Raw genomic sequence first — 17,770 nt, 5'->3', positions numbered from 1 at the left:
TATTTATTTTTGTGATTATATGTATAATCGCATGTGATTAAGTACGGGAGCGCAACTATTGAATCGAGAAGGCAAAAATAAATCTTGTCCACCTCAAATCATATGTGATTATATATAAATATAATTAAATGTGATTAAATACACAAAACCAATTATTTAATCGAAACCGTAAAAATAAATATTGTCTACATAAATCATATATGATTAAATACATATAATCACATGTGATTATATGTATCTAATCACATATGATTTATGTGGATAAGATTCATTATCACGTTCTCGATTTAGTAATTGTTCTTTGTCAACTTTAATCATATGTGATTAAATACATCTAATCACATGTGATTATATGTATCTAGTCACATCTGATTTATATGGACAAAAAGGAATGATGTCAATATAAATCATATGTGATTAGATACATATAATCACATATGAGTATATACATGAGAACAACTATTGAATCGAGAACACAAAGATAAATATTCTCCACGTGTATCATATGTGATTAAAAACATATAATCACATGTGATTATATGTATCTAATCACATAGAATTTATATGAAAATATTCATTTTCGCGTTCTCGATTCAGTTGTTGTTCTTGTGTATTTAATTACATTATATTATATGATTCTAACCAGATATGATTTGTATGGACAATATTCGTTTTCAAAATATCGTTAAATAGTTGTTCATTTACATTTAATCACATATGATTTATGTACACAAGATTCATTTTCGTGTTTTTAATTCAATAGTTTTTCTTTTTCCATATTAATCATATGTGATTAAATAAATCTAATCACGTGTAAGTATATGAATATAATCAGATATGATTTATGTGGACACAATTTAGTTTTGCTTTTTCGGTTCAATAGTTGTTCTCATGTATTTTATCACATGTGATTATATGTATAATTATATGTGATTAAGTACATGAGCACAACTATTGAATCGAGAAGACAAAAATGAATCTTGTCCACATCAAATCATATGTGATTATATACATATAATCACATGTGATTAAATACACAAAATCAATTATTCAATCGAAACCGCAAAAATAAATATTGTCTACATAAATCATATCTGATTAAATATATATAATCACATGTGATTATATGTATCCAATCATATATGATTTATGTGGATAAGATTCATTGTCACATTCTCAATTCAGTAATTGTTCTTTGTCAACTGTAATCATATGTGATTAAATACATATAATCACATGTGATTATATATATATATATATATATATATATATATATATATATATATATATATATAATCACATATGATTTATATGGACAAAAAATAATGATGTCTATATAAATCATATGTGATTAGATACATATAATCACATATGACTATATACACGAGAACAACTATTGAATCGAGAACACAAAGATAAATATTGTCCACATATATCATATGTGATTAAACGCATATAATCACATGTGATTATATGTATCTAATCACATAGACTTTATGTGGAAAATATTCATTTTCGCGTTCTCGATTCAGTTTTTGTTCTTGTGAATTTAGTTACATGAGATTATATGTATGTAATAAGATCTGATTTATATGGACAATATTCATTTTCACATTCTCGTTTAATATTTGTTCTTGCACATTTAGTCACATATGATTTTTATACACAATTCATTTTTGTGTTTTTGATTCAATAGTTTTTCTTTTTCCACATTAATCTATATGTGATTAAATACATACAATCACATACGATTAAATACATAAGAAAAAATATTGAATCAAAAATGCGAAAAGGAATATTATCAATATAAATCATATTTGATTTGATACATATAATCACATGTGATTAAGTACATGAGTACAACTATTGAATTGAGAAAGAAATAATGAATCTTGTCCACATAAATCATATGTAATTAGGTACATATAATCACATGTGATTATATGTATTTAATCACATATGATTTTTGTGGATAATATTCATTTTTGCGTTTTCAATTCAATAGTTGGTCTCGTGTATTTAATCACATACGATTTATGTTAAATTTTTTTTTCATGTTGTTGATTCAATAAATCATATGTGATGAAATATATATAATCACATGTAATTATATAAACGAGAACAACTATTGAATCAAGAACATTAAAACAAATATATGTCCACATTAATCATAAGTGATTAAATACTTATAATCACATGTGATTAAATATATGAGATAAATTATTGAAACGAAAAAATTGAAAATGAATATTATTCATGTAAATCATATGTGATTGGATACATATAATCACATGTGATTATACGTATCTAATCACATATGATTAAAGTTGACAAAAAATAATTATTGAATCGAGAACGCAATAATGACATATGTGATTAAATATATCTAATCACATTTGATTAAATATATCTAATCATATGTGATTATATGTATCTAATCACATGATTTATATGGACAAAAAAGAATATTGTCCATATAAATCATATGTGATTAAATACAAATAATCACATGTGATTATATACACATAATCACAGGTGGTGGTGGTGTGTAGTGATGTTTGGTGGTGGTAGGTGGTGGTGGGGGTGACATGTAGGGTGGTGATTATGGTGGGTGGCAGGTGGCGGTGGCGAGTGGTGGTGATGGGTGGTGGAGAAGGGTGAAGATGATAGGTGGTGGTGGTGGGTGGGTGAGTGGCGGTTGGTGGTGAGGGTAGTGATGGTGTATGTTGGTTTTAGTGGGTGATGGGTAGTGGAGGCTGGTGGTGGTGATAGGTGGTGGGTGGTGGTGATAGGTGGTGGTGTTTGGTGGTGATGGTGGGGGGGTGGTGGGGGTGGTGGTGATGGATGGTGGACGCGGGTGGTGGTGAAGGGTGATGGATGGTGGTGGATGGTAGTTGGTGGTAATAGTAGGTGGTGGTCAGAATGGTGGGTAGTGGGTGGGTGGTAGTGATGGGTGGTGGTGGTTTTGGTGGGTGGTGGGTGGGGGTGATGGGGGCAGGTGGTGGTGGCGGGTAGTGGTGATGGGTGGTGGTGGTCAGTGGTGATGGGTGGTGATGGTGGTGGTGGGTGCTGGTTTTGGGTGGGTAGTGGGATGAGGTGGTGGTGACGAATGGTGGTGATGGATGGTGGTGATGGGTGGTGATAGGTGGTGATGGGTGATTGAGGTGGGTGGGGAAGGTGGTGATGGATGGTGAAGGTAGGTGGTAATGGTGGTGGCGGGTGGTGGTTTTTGTGGGTGATGGGTGGGGGTGGTGGTAGCAGGTGGTGGTGGAGGTGGGTGGTAGTGATGAGTGGTTGTGCACGGTGGTGGTTGGGTGGTAGGTAGTGGTAGTGGGTGGTGGTGGCGGGTGGTGGCGGTTGTATGGTGGGTGGCGGTGGTGGTGGGTGGTGATAGTAGTGGCGGGTGGCGGTTTTGGTGGGTGGTGGGTGGAGGTGGTGGTGACGGATGGTGGTGATGGGTGGTGGTGGTTGGTGGTGGTGGCGGGTGGTAGTGATGGGTGATTGAGGTGGTGGGGTTGGTGGTGATGGGTGGTGATGGTAGTGACGGGTGGTGGTTTTGGTGGGTGATGGGTGGGGGTGGTGTTAGCGGGCGGTGATGGTGGTGGGTGGTGATGGTGGTGGCGGGTGCTAGTCTTGGTGGGTGGTGGTTTTGGTGGGTAGTGATAGGTGGTGGTGGTGGTGGGTGGTGGTGGTGGCGGGTGGTGGTGATAGGTGATTGAGGTGGGTTGGGGTGGTGGAGGTAGGTGGTGATGGTTGTGGCGGGTGGTGGTTTTGGTGGGTGATGGGTGGGGTGGTGGTAGCCGGCGGTGGTGGAGGTGGGTGGTGGTGATGATTGGTGGTGGTCGGTAGTGATGAGTGGTGGTGCATGGTGGTAGGTGTGGTCGTTGGTGGTGGGTGGTAGGTAGTGGAGATGGGTGGTGAGTGGTTTTGGTTAATGAGTTTTTTAATTGTTTGTAACAATTGATTGATTTTTATTAATATTATTTTTTAGTTTTAATTAAAAGAATTATGTAGTCTAAATTTGTTCTCAAATGTTCTCACTATAAGAAATGTTCTCGATTGAACGCTCCCATATATATATATATATATATATATATATATATATATATGTCTTTACTATCTTGTAAAAGAAATCTAACTATTTCCATAGATAGATTCAATATAATAATAATATTTTTTTAAGACGTTCAATTCTCTAAGCCTAAAGTACAACTAATTGTGAATAAAATAATATTAAATTTTGAATGACATCTTTTACTCGGTCCCACATTGTAATCAAAGCCTCATATCTCGGTCCTCTCCGTCTCCAGATTTTTAGCTCTACCTCTCAACGCCTTTCTCTTGTATAATTGACTTCATCCTACCCTGACTTTCACCATTGTTCGACACTGGCTCCGTTTCTCTGAAATCGCCTCTGTCTCTCTCAATAATTCAATCTCTCCCTTCCTTCTCTCTACAAACCCTAAACTGCTGCCACCACCACCAAAATCGATCACCACATACCCCACCACCATCACGGCTTACCGCAGTCGCCCACCTCACTACCACTGTCAATATGCTTCATTAATCATTTTTGTTACACATACCCCACCACCATCACGGCTTACCGCGTGTTAGGGTTTTGTTTGCTGCTTTCGATCCCACCACCATTTACAGGTTCGATTTTTTCTTCTTTTTTTTGGTGACGTTTCCATCAATTAACAAGGATATGATTTTGATTTTGGTGATGAATTGATGCAGGTCTGATTTTATGTTCATTGATGGATTGTTTGCTGCTTTCGATCCCACCACCATTTACAGGTTCGATTTTTTTCTACTTTTTTTGGTGACGTTTCTATCAATTAACAAGGATATGATTTTCATTTTGGTGATGAATGGATGCAGGTCTGATTTTATGTTCATTGATGGATTTCTTGTCCAGATCCGATTGTATGTGTCATTTGGTTTAATTTGAGTCTCTTCCTTACTTGAAAAGAATGTTGTGCTGAACTGCACGCAATATCAGTGAACTCCAAGAAAGATTGGATCCTCTTTCATCAAAGAAGATGAAGCAATAACTTGGCTTTAACTGTCTGACAAATAACTATTGGGTGCGTCCTTAATTAGGACATCAATCGAATTGACTCCTTTAAACCCCACGTCCACCCTCAAACTGTTTACCAATCGATTCTCTATAAACCCCTTTCTCTCTCACTGTAAACGATTGAATAGTACCAGGACCGATTAAAAATAAATTGGTTTTCGACCACAAAAATGGACACCATCATTGCCCCTTCAACCACCAAGTGTCGTGGTTATTGTGCTTTGCCTTCTTGGTCCCATATTTTTTTTTCTGTTTAACCCTTTGTTATTTTTCTGAATTGCTATATTGAATCCCAGGTCTTATATTATAGGATGTGTCGTTTTAAATATTTTCGAATTCTCAATTCTAAGTTATGGTAAACAAAAGGTATCTCTTCATGTTTGTCTTCTCAACAAAAACTCCATTGTTCTTGAGGTAACAAACCTTAAAATCCAAACCTTTTTATGCTATATATATTTATGCACTGATATGTAATAATGCGCACAAACCTTTGTGTTGAAAAGTTTTTTCCTGCTGTTTCATTTTTAGAAACGTTTGACAAAGTAAAGTTTTATCTATGGTATGAACATTATATAGCACAGTTAAAATGTATGTCTCAATCACAAAGTTTTGTCATAGTTTGCTGCTTCACCTGAGAACCGCATGTTTGTATAATGTAACTTCTTTTGTCCATAGCAATTTGGTTGAAAGTTAATAGTTCAGGTCTGTTTTAATCATATTCAACAATACCAGAACTGTGACAAATTGGATCCTTTTTCATCAAAGAAGATGAAGCAATAACTTGGCTTTAACTTTCTGACAAACAACTATTGGGTACATCCTTAATTAGGACATTAAACATTCAACTCTCATGTTTTTTATTTCATATAACATCCAACATTCAGCAAATATGTGCAGGTGCTCTGAGGCTCACAATTGTTTCTATGTTCCTGATGTTGCAATGTTGTCTAAGGTACAATTGTCTTTTATGAATGCCTTGAAAGTTTTGTTTCTCTCTATAATTTTTTCTAGAATTTAAGGAATTATTTAAGATATTTGGAGTAACTTTTATTCTTTTGATTCTCAAAGTATTATGAAAATTGCCCTCTAAGATGTGGCCACAACATATTCACATCATATCTGCACATTGTTATTTTCCAATGATTTGTTTATAACATAATGATTTCAAATATTTTCCTTTTACAGGTGAGTTCATACATTTGAGGCCCTTTGGTCAAATAAAAGTTAGTTGAATTGATAGAAACATGGAAGATGCTCAATGTGCCAAGAGCCTCCTGAAAGATGTCTTCTTCTGTTTATTTGTATAGATTATTACTTTTGATCTTAGATATTTTTATTTATCATCAATTGCATTCAGTTGTTTAAGTTCAAAGTGACACCGCTGTAATGTCGTATCCAATGGCTTTTGACAAGGGTTGTCCTTATATGTTATGTATATATTATTACTTTTTATTTTTCTTTATTCAAACATTTGACGACAATTAACTTTTTCTCTTTTTTGGTTCACAATGGACGTAAAGAATAGTCTTATTAATAATTTAAGTCTACCGGAAAACATGTGATAGATCATGTTTGTGTTTAAACGACACATTTTAGTCAAAATGGAAAAAAAAAAGTTGTAGACCAAATTGTGCATAGCCCTTTATATATGATTTAAATTGAGTGATATTTTACAAAGGATAAATATAGGTGATTGAGTGGCATTTTAAATTTGGTTTTGATTTTTGTCAAACAAATTCGTTTCATTCAATAATGTTGCTTTTGAAAGGGTATATAACGGCTGCCCATAGGAATGAAATTAGTTTTACCTTTAGCATTGAAAACACCATAAGGTTTTTGTCTTTGGTTTATATCATGATTGCTTTTTTTTATCATTAATAATAATAATTTGAAATTTTGAAGGTGTGTTATTGAAATGATAATGAAAACATGATAAAGTTGACTAAAACGTTTGTATAACAATATATATTAAAACACTTCACTTAAAATTTACAATCATTTTCTTGAAGTTAATTAGTTTAAGAAACTTCTATGTTAACTTATTCTCAAACTAACATCTCAAATTTACATATCATATTACATCGACAAAAATTAAAAAATAAATTTCATCTAAATAACAATGCATTATACCGTAAAACGACTACTAAATTACTATATAATATACTATACTAAAAAAGTTCTTGTGATGCTCACTGTTGGTAGTTATTCCTCAAAGAAAATTGGTATTTGTCCATTTCAAGTGTTATGTTTTAATCTTTAATATCTCCATGGGTTATCAAAAAACAAACTTTTTTACCAAACTAAGCAATGTACTTTTTTTTAATCAACAATAGAAATTAACTTGGATGTGTATAATAACTTTTTCATTCCAACCACTTTTGCAAAATCAGATCATATTAAAATTCCATAAATTCAACACCATTAAACATTAAACTTATTGGAAACAATCCAAGGAAAATCAACACCATAAAACATATAACTTATTTGAAACAATCCAAGGAAAGACAAAACCAAAAAAATTCCAGCATTATAAAACAAATCTACTAAAAAAACTTAGGTGTTAACAACTACATCTTCATCACCCTGAGATGGCTGGTTTTCAGCTGCAACAGTATGCAATCCATGTCTGAAAATAAAATTGAAGGCATTAATAAGTTTAAATCAAACAATTAAATAACTACACATATAATGACAAATAGAAAAAAAAACAGTGTTTGTCGTTCCTTTGTAAAACAAAGGACAAATGATCTTACCCGACATCAACATGAAATTCATCACCTTCTTCATCACGGAGCCTATAACATCTGTTTCGGCTTTGAACTTTGACACGAGGTCTATTTGGTGGTGGTGACAATGTTTTTGGTTTTGTTGAATCTGATGTGTCAACCATTTCCACAGCTTCATCATCCAACTTTTCATCTTCAGAACTTAGAATATCAACAACCTCATCCCAATTCCAGTTTAGCAATGCCCATTCTCTTTTCTTTTCTTTCTCCCGTTTCTCATGCATACAAAGTTGAAGCATGGTTTGATCACATTCCTGCTTTTCTTTATTGTTACTCAAGTTCGACATTATAGCTGTTTTTCTATGTCAAAATTAGTATTAGTTACAACAAAACAAATGAATCAAAAGAGAAAACAAAAAAATACATGAACATACCTTCTTCCCAGGTGGAATATTCTGGTCAATATGGAATTTTACAGAAGCATACATAGCTATTTATTGTAGAGAGCTTACCCACGTGTCATTATTTTCCCGCTCAAAATTATTCCTATCCCAAATTATAAGGATCTATGTTACTCAACATTTTAATTTCGAAATTATCTTTACAACTTATATCATTATTAATTTGAAAAACATAACACTAATTTAACCTAAAAAAGCTCCCACAAAATTAATACGTAATTAATATTTTACCTTATAATCATAGTGCTTATCGGATAATAACTTTAAACTGACGAATTACACAATCTTTTCACCTCAGAAACAAAATTAAGCAAATTGTTTAGAAAAAATATATGTGTGTACAACACCAACTATTCATTTGCATCAATGGGCGTAGAAGTGGATGAATCAATGGCCAATATGACATCTGGGGTATACACTTTTTGTGTGAATGGAGGAATATACCATAGAATCGACCAGTTAGTTCCAAGGAAAAAGGATGAACCTAAGTTCTTACAATTGTATTTTTACGATGTTGAAGTTGAGATGTCAAATAGACTCGAATGGAAAAATCTTGCTAAACCAATTGTTGAAATTTTGACTCGCGTTTTTGCTACAAACCCATACGTTGCAATATTTCGTAGCCTTGCTGGTCTAGGACCGCTCGACAATTACAGAGTCACTTTAAATGTATCGGTAGAACTAGACTAAAGGGTGTACAACCGGCCAACCACATCCGAGGTTTGAAATTAATTATGTACATATGTTTTTGAAAATAAAATAAAATTTTCATGTATTAAATATAACTATGCAAATTACATACCAGTTTTAATCATATTTTTTCTATAATATAATTTCACAGGTTGCTGGTATTTGGATTGAAGGTAATGACAACATAACCGCATATAAAAGAAGTATTATAATAGTTTATGGAATGTCCGACAAACCAAAAACAATTCAATCTTATTAGGGATGTTATGATCCATTATGTTATCCTTTATTCTTTCCAAATGGTGAGCCTGGATGGCATTCTAACATACTAAGACAAGGGGTTTCATTCAATGAGATGGTTAATGACGACCAAAACTTCGATGAAGATCTAGAAGGTACGCATAGCCACATATTTAATATCGTTAAATTTTACAAATGTAAAAATTGATATAATTTTTTCAATTTAATCATTATGTAGAGACTGATATAATAATGGGTAGGAAAACTATAACTATGCGGGAGTACTACTGTTACAAGTTGCAGATTCTATCAAACTTGAACGTAATTATGTTAGGAGGGAGATTATTACAACAATTTGTGGTAGATATCTACATCAAGATTGAGACTTCGCGTTTGGAATTTTGTAGAAAAAACCAATCTACAATAAGAGCGGAGTTATACCAAGGTGTTGTGGATTGTGTCAATGCCGGTGAGGTACAACCAAGTATGATTGGGCAACATGTTGTTTTGCTAGCAAGTTTCATCGGAGGTCCCCGTGACATGCGACGACGATTTCTTGATGCTATGGCTTTAGTCCAAGATGGAGGGAAACCTGATATATTCCTTACAATAATGTGCAATCCGAATTAGCCTGAAATCCAAAATGAGTTACTTCATTGTCAGACAGCTCAAGATAGACCAGATCTGGTTGCAAGAGTTTTTCGTGCTAAGTTACATGACTTTAAGGAACAACTCTTGAAGAGGCACGTCCTTAGTGTGGTGAGTGCATATGTTTATGTAATAGAGTTCCAAAAACGTGGTTTACCACATGCGCATTTTCTGTTAATAATGAAACCTGAATGGAAGCTCACCAATGCAGACCATTATGACAAGTATGTGTGTGCCGAAATTCCAAACCCGACAAAGTATCCTACACTACACGATATGGTCAAATCACACATGATACATGGTCCTTGCGGTACATTAAAAGAAAAATGTTATTGTATGCAAGGCGATCGACCAACCTGTCGTTTTAGATACCCTCGACAATTCAACGAAACCACAACACAAGGAAAAGACGCATATCTGGTTTATCGAATGAGAGATAATGGAATTGCTGTGAATAAACAAGGTATTATGATGGATAATAGATGGGTTGTCCCATATAACCCAAACTTGTTGATGATGTTCAACTGCCATCTAAATGTTGAGGTTTGCTCGAGTATAACATCAGTGAAATACATCTTTAAGTATATTTACAAGGGTCATGACAAGCAAGTTATCCATATTAATCCAGATGCACAACCTGTTGTTATCAATGAGATAAAACGTTTTCAGGATGCACGATACGTCTCCGCTCCGGAAGCAGTATGGCGAATTTTTAGCTTTTCTCTTAATAAGGTCCAGCCTAATGTGATCACTTTTCAGTTGCATCTACCGAACCAACAGTCGGTTAGGTTCACTGATGATGATGCAATGATATCAGTTGTTGAGAGGGAGAGAGATAAGAGATCAATGTTGACTGCATTTTTCAAGATGAATAAAGATAACATTAATGCAAGACAATACGTATACAAAGATTTTCCCGAACACTTCACATGGAATAAACAATCGCGTCTATGGAATCCTCAAAAAGTATCACCAGCAGTAGGTCGTTTGGTTTCTGCAAATCCTGCTGAAGGTGAGCGATACTATCTGCACGTGTTATTATGTCATGTTAGGGGTCCTACATGTTTTGAAGATCTCTACACAGTCAATAACGTAAGACATCCCACATTTCGAAAAGCGGCACTTGAAAGAGGGTTAATAGAGACAGATGATAGTTTATCGCAATGTCTTGCAGAGGCCTCCTTGTTTCAATTTCCAAATGCTCTCAGAAGGTTGTTTGCAACGATATTAGTTTTTTGTGATCCTGGAGATGTTCGCAAGTTATGGAATGCCCACTACAGTTCTCTCTCAGAAGATTATAGGAGACAATACGACAATGCTAATCGAGTACAAAATATGGTCCTCACAGACATGACCGTATTCCTACAATCTATGGGTAACAAGCTTGATAACTTTGATCTCCCGACTGTAAACACTGATTTGAATTTACAGTCTGGAGTTTTTCACGAGGTACAAGAAGAATGCTCTATAGTTGTGGAAGATGACCATTTTCGTGCCAAAGAGTTTCTCAATCCTGAACAAAAATATGCGTATGATGAGATCATGAGGCATGTGTGTATTGATTGTACAGGAGTGTTCTTCATAGATTGTCCTGGCAGAACATGAAAAACATATCTTTACAAAGCTTTACTTGCTAATATATGCAAACTTGGTCATATTGCACTCGCCACAGCTTTATCTTTTGTTGCGGCTAATAACATGCCTGGGGGAGAACATCTCACTCGTGTTTCAAACTTCCTCTAACTCCAGATAATAACTCATTATGTAGAATCCAAAAACAAAGCGGTACCGGTTAACTACTTCGGCTTGCAAAAATAATCATATGGGATGAAGCATCGATGGCAAAGCGACAGGTGGTGGAGGCGTTTGATCGGACAATCCAAGATATCACTGGGGTGGCACTCCCTTTTGGTGGAAAAATAATGGTTATGGGAGGCGATTTTAGACAAGTATTGCCAGTCGTAAGACGTGGGACACGAGCACAAATTGTAGACTCTAGCCTACGAATGTCGCCTCTTTGGTCTTCGATTATAAAGTTGTGGTTAACAATAAATATGAGAGCACTTACTGATCCATGGTTCTCAAACTTTCTATTACAGGTCGGTGATGGATTAAAGAAACAGTGGACGGAAGTTTTATTCGCATCCCCGATGATATGGTCATTCCATACACTGATAAAGAAAAATCATTGGATTCTTTGATTGATGCAGTGTTTCCCTCCTTGGAATTCAATAGGTCTGAATCAGATTATATCATATCGCGAGCAATATTATCCACAAAAAATGACAGCGTCGATGCGATTAACGATTACATGATCGATCGATTTCACGGAGAAGAGAGAATTTACTATAGTATCGATGAAGCCATAGATGATAAAAATGGCTTCTATCCGTTGGAATTCTTAAACTCGATCAGTGTTAGTGGTTTACCTCCGCACTACCTTCGATTAAAAGTTGGATGCCCGATAATACTGTTATGGAATACTGACCCAGCAAATGGGTTGTGTAATGACACCCGATTGATATGCAAAAGCTTTCAGCAAAATGTTATTGATGCAGAAATAGCTGTTGGTCAACATGCTGGATAAAGGATATTTTTGCCTAAGATTCCTTTATGTCCATCTGATGATGATATGTTCCCATTCAAGCTGAAGAGGAAACAGTTTCCTATTCCAAATGTAGGTATCTATCTTCCAGACCCAGTATTCTCGCATGGACAACTTTATGTTGCATTGTCCAGAGGGGTTTCACGTTGCAATACAAAAGTATTAGTGAAGCCTAACGAAAATTCAAAAGGTGATGGAGTTTATACAGCAAATGTGGTGTATAAAGAAGTATTGCACGATTAATATTTTGTGCCGTTTTGACTGGTTTCTTTTTATTGGTTATTTGATGTATCATGTAACAAATAACACTATAGTTTGATTATATTGTCTTCAACATGTAATTTCTTTTGGAACATAATATTTTTGTAAAGGAAACATATCACCGAAAGAACCTACGTGCCCCGCCGCTTAGCGCGGCTAAACGGCTAGTGTATATATATATATATATATATATATATATATATATATATATATATATATATATATATATATATATATATATATATATATATATATATATATATATATATATATATATATATATATATATATATATATATAGGGAAAAGTTCAATAGACAACCATTATTAATCAAGAAACCAAGGAACCAATCCAAAGCGTCGGAATTTAAAACGATCAACGACAAAAGAAGGGTTGTAAACTTTTATAATGGACGCACATGTACCGGATTATAACAAAACCCATTTGTTTCTTTTTTCATTTAAAATTTTTTTTAGGCCAAGCTTTTTATCGAAAAAAAAACCGAATGTACCGTTGTTCACGATTTTCCGTCCTCTTTCCATAGAGATCCATGATGATATATAAAAAACGAACTTTTTTATTCGAAATAAACTCACTTAATTTTCTTAGTTTTTTCAATATTTAAGTTTATTTTTATAAAAAAAACTAATTATACCAAAAATATTAATTTTTTGTACTCTATTAATAAACATCAACACCGATTAAAAAAAAACCTCGAACAATGTAGATTCACACTGTGAATCTAAACTGTAAATATTTCAATTTTTAATATTCACAATATGAAAAATCTCGAACAGTTCAGATTTACATTGTGAATCTGAATTACTATTATGCACACTGTGACTCTGAGAAGGTTGACAAAAAAAAAAAAACCTCGATCAGTGTTGATTTACACTGTGAATTTAAAATGTGAATATTTCAAATTTTAACATTCACAATGTGAAAAAGCTCTGATCAGTTCAGATTCACACTGTGAATCTGACTTATTATTATGCACACTGTGAATCTGAGGAGGTTCACAATGTGAATCTGAACAGGTTCACAATATGAATCTTAACTGAAATATCGTTTGTTTTTTTTTAACATGAATATGAATCTATGTTTAAAAAGTATAAAAAATATGAATTTTGATACATTTATTAATTTTTTTTCTATAAAAAATAGACCTTAACTTTTTTCATCAAAGAAAATGAAGTGAGTTTTTTTCCAAAAAAAAATATTCATTTTTTATATATTATCATGGATCTCTATGGAAAGAGGACGAAAAATCGTGAACAACGGTATATTCGGTTTTTTTTTTTTTGTTTTTGATAAAAAACTTGGCAAAAAAAAAATTTAACGAAAAAAAGTGGTGGGCTCTTTTGTAAAGGGTTGATTTTTTGGTATAATACGGTGTGTGTGTGTCCAATGTTAAAGTGTACATCTATTGTCTTGGCCGTTGATCGTTATGATTTCCGACGCTCACGATTGGGTCCTTGGTTAATTATGGTTCTCTATTCAACCTCACCATATATATATATATATATATATATATATATATATATATATATATATATATATATATATATATATATATATATATATATATATATATATATATATATGTGTGTGTGTGTTAAAATAGTCAACTATCCGGGATTAAATATAAAATGATATAAATAAATGCAAACTCATTCAAACAGAGGTGCCGCTGCATCTCATTTCAACCACTGCCCACCCTGTATATATACACATCACTTGGATCTTCCTTTACCTAGCAGCGTTTTCTAGTTGCACATCATTACCCTCATACTTCGATAGACTTACTGAACAGAAACTCTTTGCCGGAAGATATGGATCCTATGTCCATCTTACTTTACGTTGTACTCCCTCTCTTAACCTTCTTCCTTCTCTCCCGATTACGCCGAAAACCTCTTCCGCCTGGTCCAAGAGGGTGGCCGCTGATCGGTAACATGTTAATGATGGACCAACTCACCCACCGTGGCCTTGCTCGCTTGGGAGAAAAATACGGTGGTCTTCTTCACCTGAAGATGGGATTTAGCCATACCGTCGCTGTCTCATCCCCCGAAATAGCCAGGCAAGTACTCCAAGTTCAAGACAACATCTTCGCCAACCGTCCGGCCACCATCGCCATTAGTTACCTAACCTACGACCGGCAAGACATGGCGTTCGCCAACTACGGTCCCTTCTGGCGTCAGATGCGTAAGCTTTGCGTCATGAAGCTGTTCAGCAGAAAGCGAGCTGAGTCATGGGACTCCGTCAGAGACGAAGTTGTCTCCATGGTCAAAATCACCGCTGCAAGCTCCGGCTCCGCTGTTAACCTTGGAGAGCTTGTTTTCGGGTTAACCCATGATATCATTTACCGAGCAGCTTTCGGGTCTATCTCTCATGAAGGAAAAGAAGAATTCATCAGAATTCTACAAGAATACACGAAGCTTTTTGGTGCTTTCAATTTGGCAGATTTTGTCCCGTGGCTGGGGTTCATCGACCCTGCTGGACTGAATACCCGCTTACCCAAGGCCAGGGCGGCTCTTGACAGATTCATTGATAAAATCATCGATGAGCACCTTGCAAAAGAGAGGAAAACCGGCGACGAGGAAGATAATGATATGGTGGATGAGATGTTGGCTTTTTACAGTGAAGAAGGAAAAGTAAACGAAGGAGAGGATTTGCAGAACGCGATCAGACTCACCCGAAACAATATCAAAGCCATTATTATGGTAAGTAATTTGTTGTTTACATTAATATATAAAAAAACAAAACAAAAGAAATTTTCAGAAAATATTTGTTTCGTATTCATTTTGTTGAATACTAACAACAAAGTCGTAAATACTTTAACTACTTCTATACGACACATAAAACAATTTTCTGTTGGTTTTGGGTTTTTATTCTATCCAATAAAAAAGTATAAAACATATCTATTTGATGTCATGTTCAATAAAAAAAATGTATTAGGTAGAATCCAAAAAGTTGTCAATATTAATTAAGTATTCGAGTTGATCACACTGGGATATGGATAGAAATTGACTAATTGATTACACATGATTACCAGTCCAACACACCAATACATACATATATATAATTATGTTCTTATCATTGGTTCAGAAATATAATTATCTGTTTCATATATCTTGAACTATATTATTACAATGCATTTGTTATATATTGATAATATCATGGTTTATATGTAGGATGTAATGTTTGGTGGCACTGAAACTGTTGCTTCTGCTATCGAATGGGCTTTAACTGAGCTAATGCACACCCCAGAATCCTTAAAACGTGCACAACAAGAGCTCGCTGATGTTGTTGGCCTTGATCGTCGTGTAGTAGAGTCAGATTTCGAGAAGCTAACTTACTTCAAATGTGTCATCAAAGAAACCTTACGTCTCCACCCTCCGATCCCTGTCCTTTTGCACCAGTCATCAGAAGCCACGTCGGTTGCTGGCTACCACATACCTAAAGGGACACGTGTCATGGTTAACGCATTCGCCATTAATCGTGATAAGAACTCATGGGAGGATCCACACACATTCAACCCATCACGTTTCTTGCAAGATGGGGCACCCGACTTTAAAGGAAGCAATTATGAGTTTCTTCCATTTGGATCTGGACGTAGATCATGTCCTGGAATGCAACTTGGATTATACGCAATGGAGATGGCAGTGGCTCACCTTCTTCATTCCTTCACATGGCAATTGCCTGATGGAATGAAACCAAGTGAGATTGACATGACTGATGTGTTTGGACTCACTGCACCAAAAGCGATTCGACTTGTTGCTGTGCCAACTCCTCGTTTGTTGTGTCCGCTGTATTGAGAAACGGCGAAAAGTTTGATATTGTGAAAATTTGTTTATGTTGCATGATGCAACAAATCAGATTGCTTTTCTTTTACATCTTTCTAGTCATCTTCCATAAAGAAAGATATACACAAGATGAATAATGCTAAAAATTATATTTTCATGTACATGTTGAAATGTTCAAACTCCTTGTGTTTCTTGTGTTCATATTATATTGTCTTCGTTAGAGAATTACATGCCGGCTTTGTGTTCATATTTGGGAAATAACATATAAGTTTTGCTATCAATGTCATTCCTGGTAAAAATCAATGTTGTTCTTTATGATGTATCCTAAATGTCAACTTTTTTAGGTTTTTCTCCAACTACAACAACTGAAATGATATGCTGCCTGCCTGACGAGTGACCGGGCTTCTTCCAAGTGGGACCATCCCATTCACAAAACTTTATTATGTTTATTGTCACAATAATGATACTTTTAGTAATATAGATATTACATATAAATAAACAACACATATACATTTTGTCTCTCTATACTAACATATAGATAAAACTAAGGTTTTGAAAATCGGATCGGACATCGAACCGGCTATCTTACCGGTCCGATCGGTTGGACCGGTCCCAAAAACGGAAAAACCGGATATATATATATATATATATATATATATATATATATATATATATATATATATATATATAAACGTTCAATCGAGAACATTTCTTTGCGGAAACATTTGATAATAAATTTGGACCACACAATTTTTTTAACTAAAATTATAAAATAATATTAATATAAATCAAAAACTAGTGAAAAAAGAATTAAAAAAACTCATTAACCAATACCACTCATCACCATCACCACTCACCACCCACAACACACCACCATCACCACCCACCACCCCCCACCACCCATCACCACCACCTACAACCCACCACCATCACCACCCACCACCACCCATCACCACCACTTACAACTCACCACCACCACCACCCATCACTATCTACTCACCAACCACCACTCACCACCACCCACTAAAACCATCAACCCACTACCACCCACCACCACTACCAACCACCTATTACTACAACCTACAACCCAATACTACCACCAACCACTCGCCATCATCACCCATTTCCACCACCCGCCACCACCGATCACCACCACCATCACCCGCCACCACCACCCCCACCACCCATCACCACCCCCACCACCACCACCACCAACAACCACCCACCACCACCATCTATCAACATCACCTGCC

General features: G+C 35.2%; 3 protein-coding genes across 3 annotated transcripts; all 3 read left to right on the top strand.

Annotated features, from left to right (window-relative positions):
* The first annotated feature begins 10,028 nt into the window (after nucleotides 1-10,028).
* On the top strand, nucleotides 10,029-11,453 carry LOC145164223 (uncharacterized). Its single transcript, XM_079082948.1, has one exon. The coding sequence runs from the start codon at nucleotides 10,029-10,031 to the stop codon at nucleotides 11,451-11,453; it is 1,425 nt and encodes a 474-aa protein (XP_078939074.1).
* Nucleotides 11,454-11,686: 233 nt separating this feature from the next.
* On the top strand, nucleotides 11,687-12,435 carry LOC145164222 (uncharacterized). The gene is made up of 2 exons (XM_079082947.1): nucleotides 11,687-12,006; nucleotides 12,084-12,435. Exons 1-2 carry the CDS (start codon nucleotides 11,687-11,689, stop codon nucleotides 12,433-12,435), a joined length of 672 nt encoding a protein of 223 aa, XP_078939073.1.
* A 1,963-nt stretch (nucleotides 12,436-14,398) lies between these two features.
* LOC145166764 (cytochrome P450 84A1-like) lies at nucleotides 14,399-16,718 on the top strand. The gene is made up of 2 exons (XM_079085806.1): nucleotides 14,399-15,434; nucleotides 15,906-16,718. The coding sequence occupies exons 1-2, from the start codon at nucleotides 14,547-14,549 to the stop codon at nucleotides 16,527-16,529; spliced, it is 1,512 nt and encodes a 503-aa protein (XP_078941932.1). The 5' UTR covers nucleotides 14,399-14,546; the 3' UTR covers nucleotides 16,530-16,718.
* The last annotated feature ends 1,052 nt before the right edge of the window (nucleotides 16,719-17,770 follow it).

This window comes from Lactuca virosa, chromosome 3 (genome assembly GCF_052849685.1).
Source record: "Lactuca virosa cultivar CGN04683 chromosome 3, Lactuca_virosa_CGN04683_v6, whole genome shotgun sequence".
NCBI lineage: Eukaryota > Viridiplantae > Streptophyta > Magnoliopsida > Asterales > Asteraceae > Lactuca > Lactuca virosa.
Note: the sequence above shows the minus strand (reverse complement) of the source record. Positions and strands in the feature narration are given on the sequence as shown.

Coding starts and splice junctions, on each gene's coding strand:
- LOC145164222 (XM_079082947.1), top strand. CDS start 11,687: ATGGCAAAGCGACAGGTGGTGGAGGCGTTTGATCGGACAATCCAAGAT. Junction 12,007..12,083: donor TTCGCATCCCCGATGATATG/GTCATTCCATAC, acceptor GGAATTCAATAG/GTCTGAATCAGATTATATCA.
- LOC145166764 (XM_079085806.1), top strand. CDS start 14,547: ATGGATCCTATGTCCATCTTACTTTACGTTGTACTCCCTCTCTTAACC. Junction 15,435..15,905: donor ATATCAAAGCCATTATTATG/GTAAGTAATTTG, acceptor GTTTATATGTAG/GATGTAATGTTTGGTGGCAC.
- LOC145164223 (XM_079082948.1), top strand. CDS start 10,029: ATGAAACCTGAATGGAAGCTCACCAATGCAGACCATTATGACAAGTAT.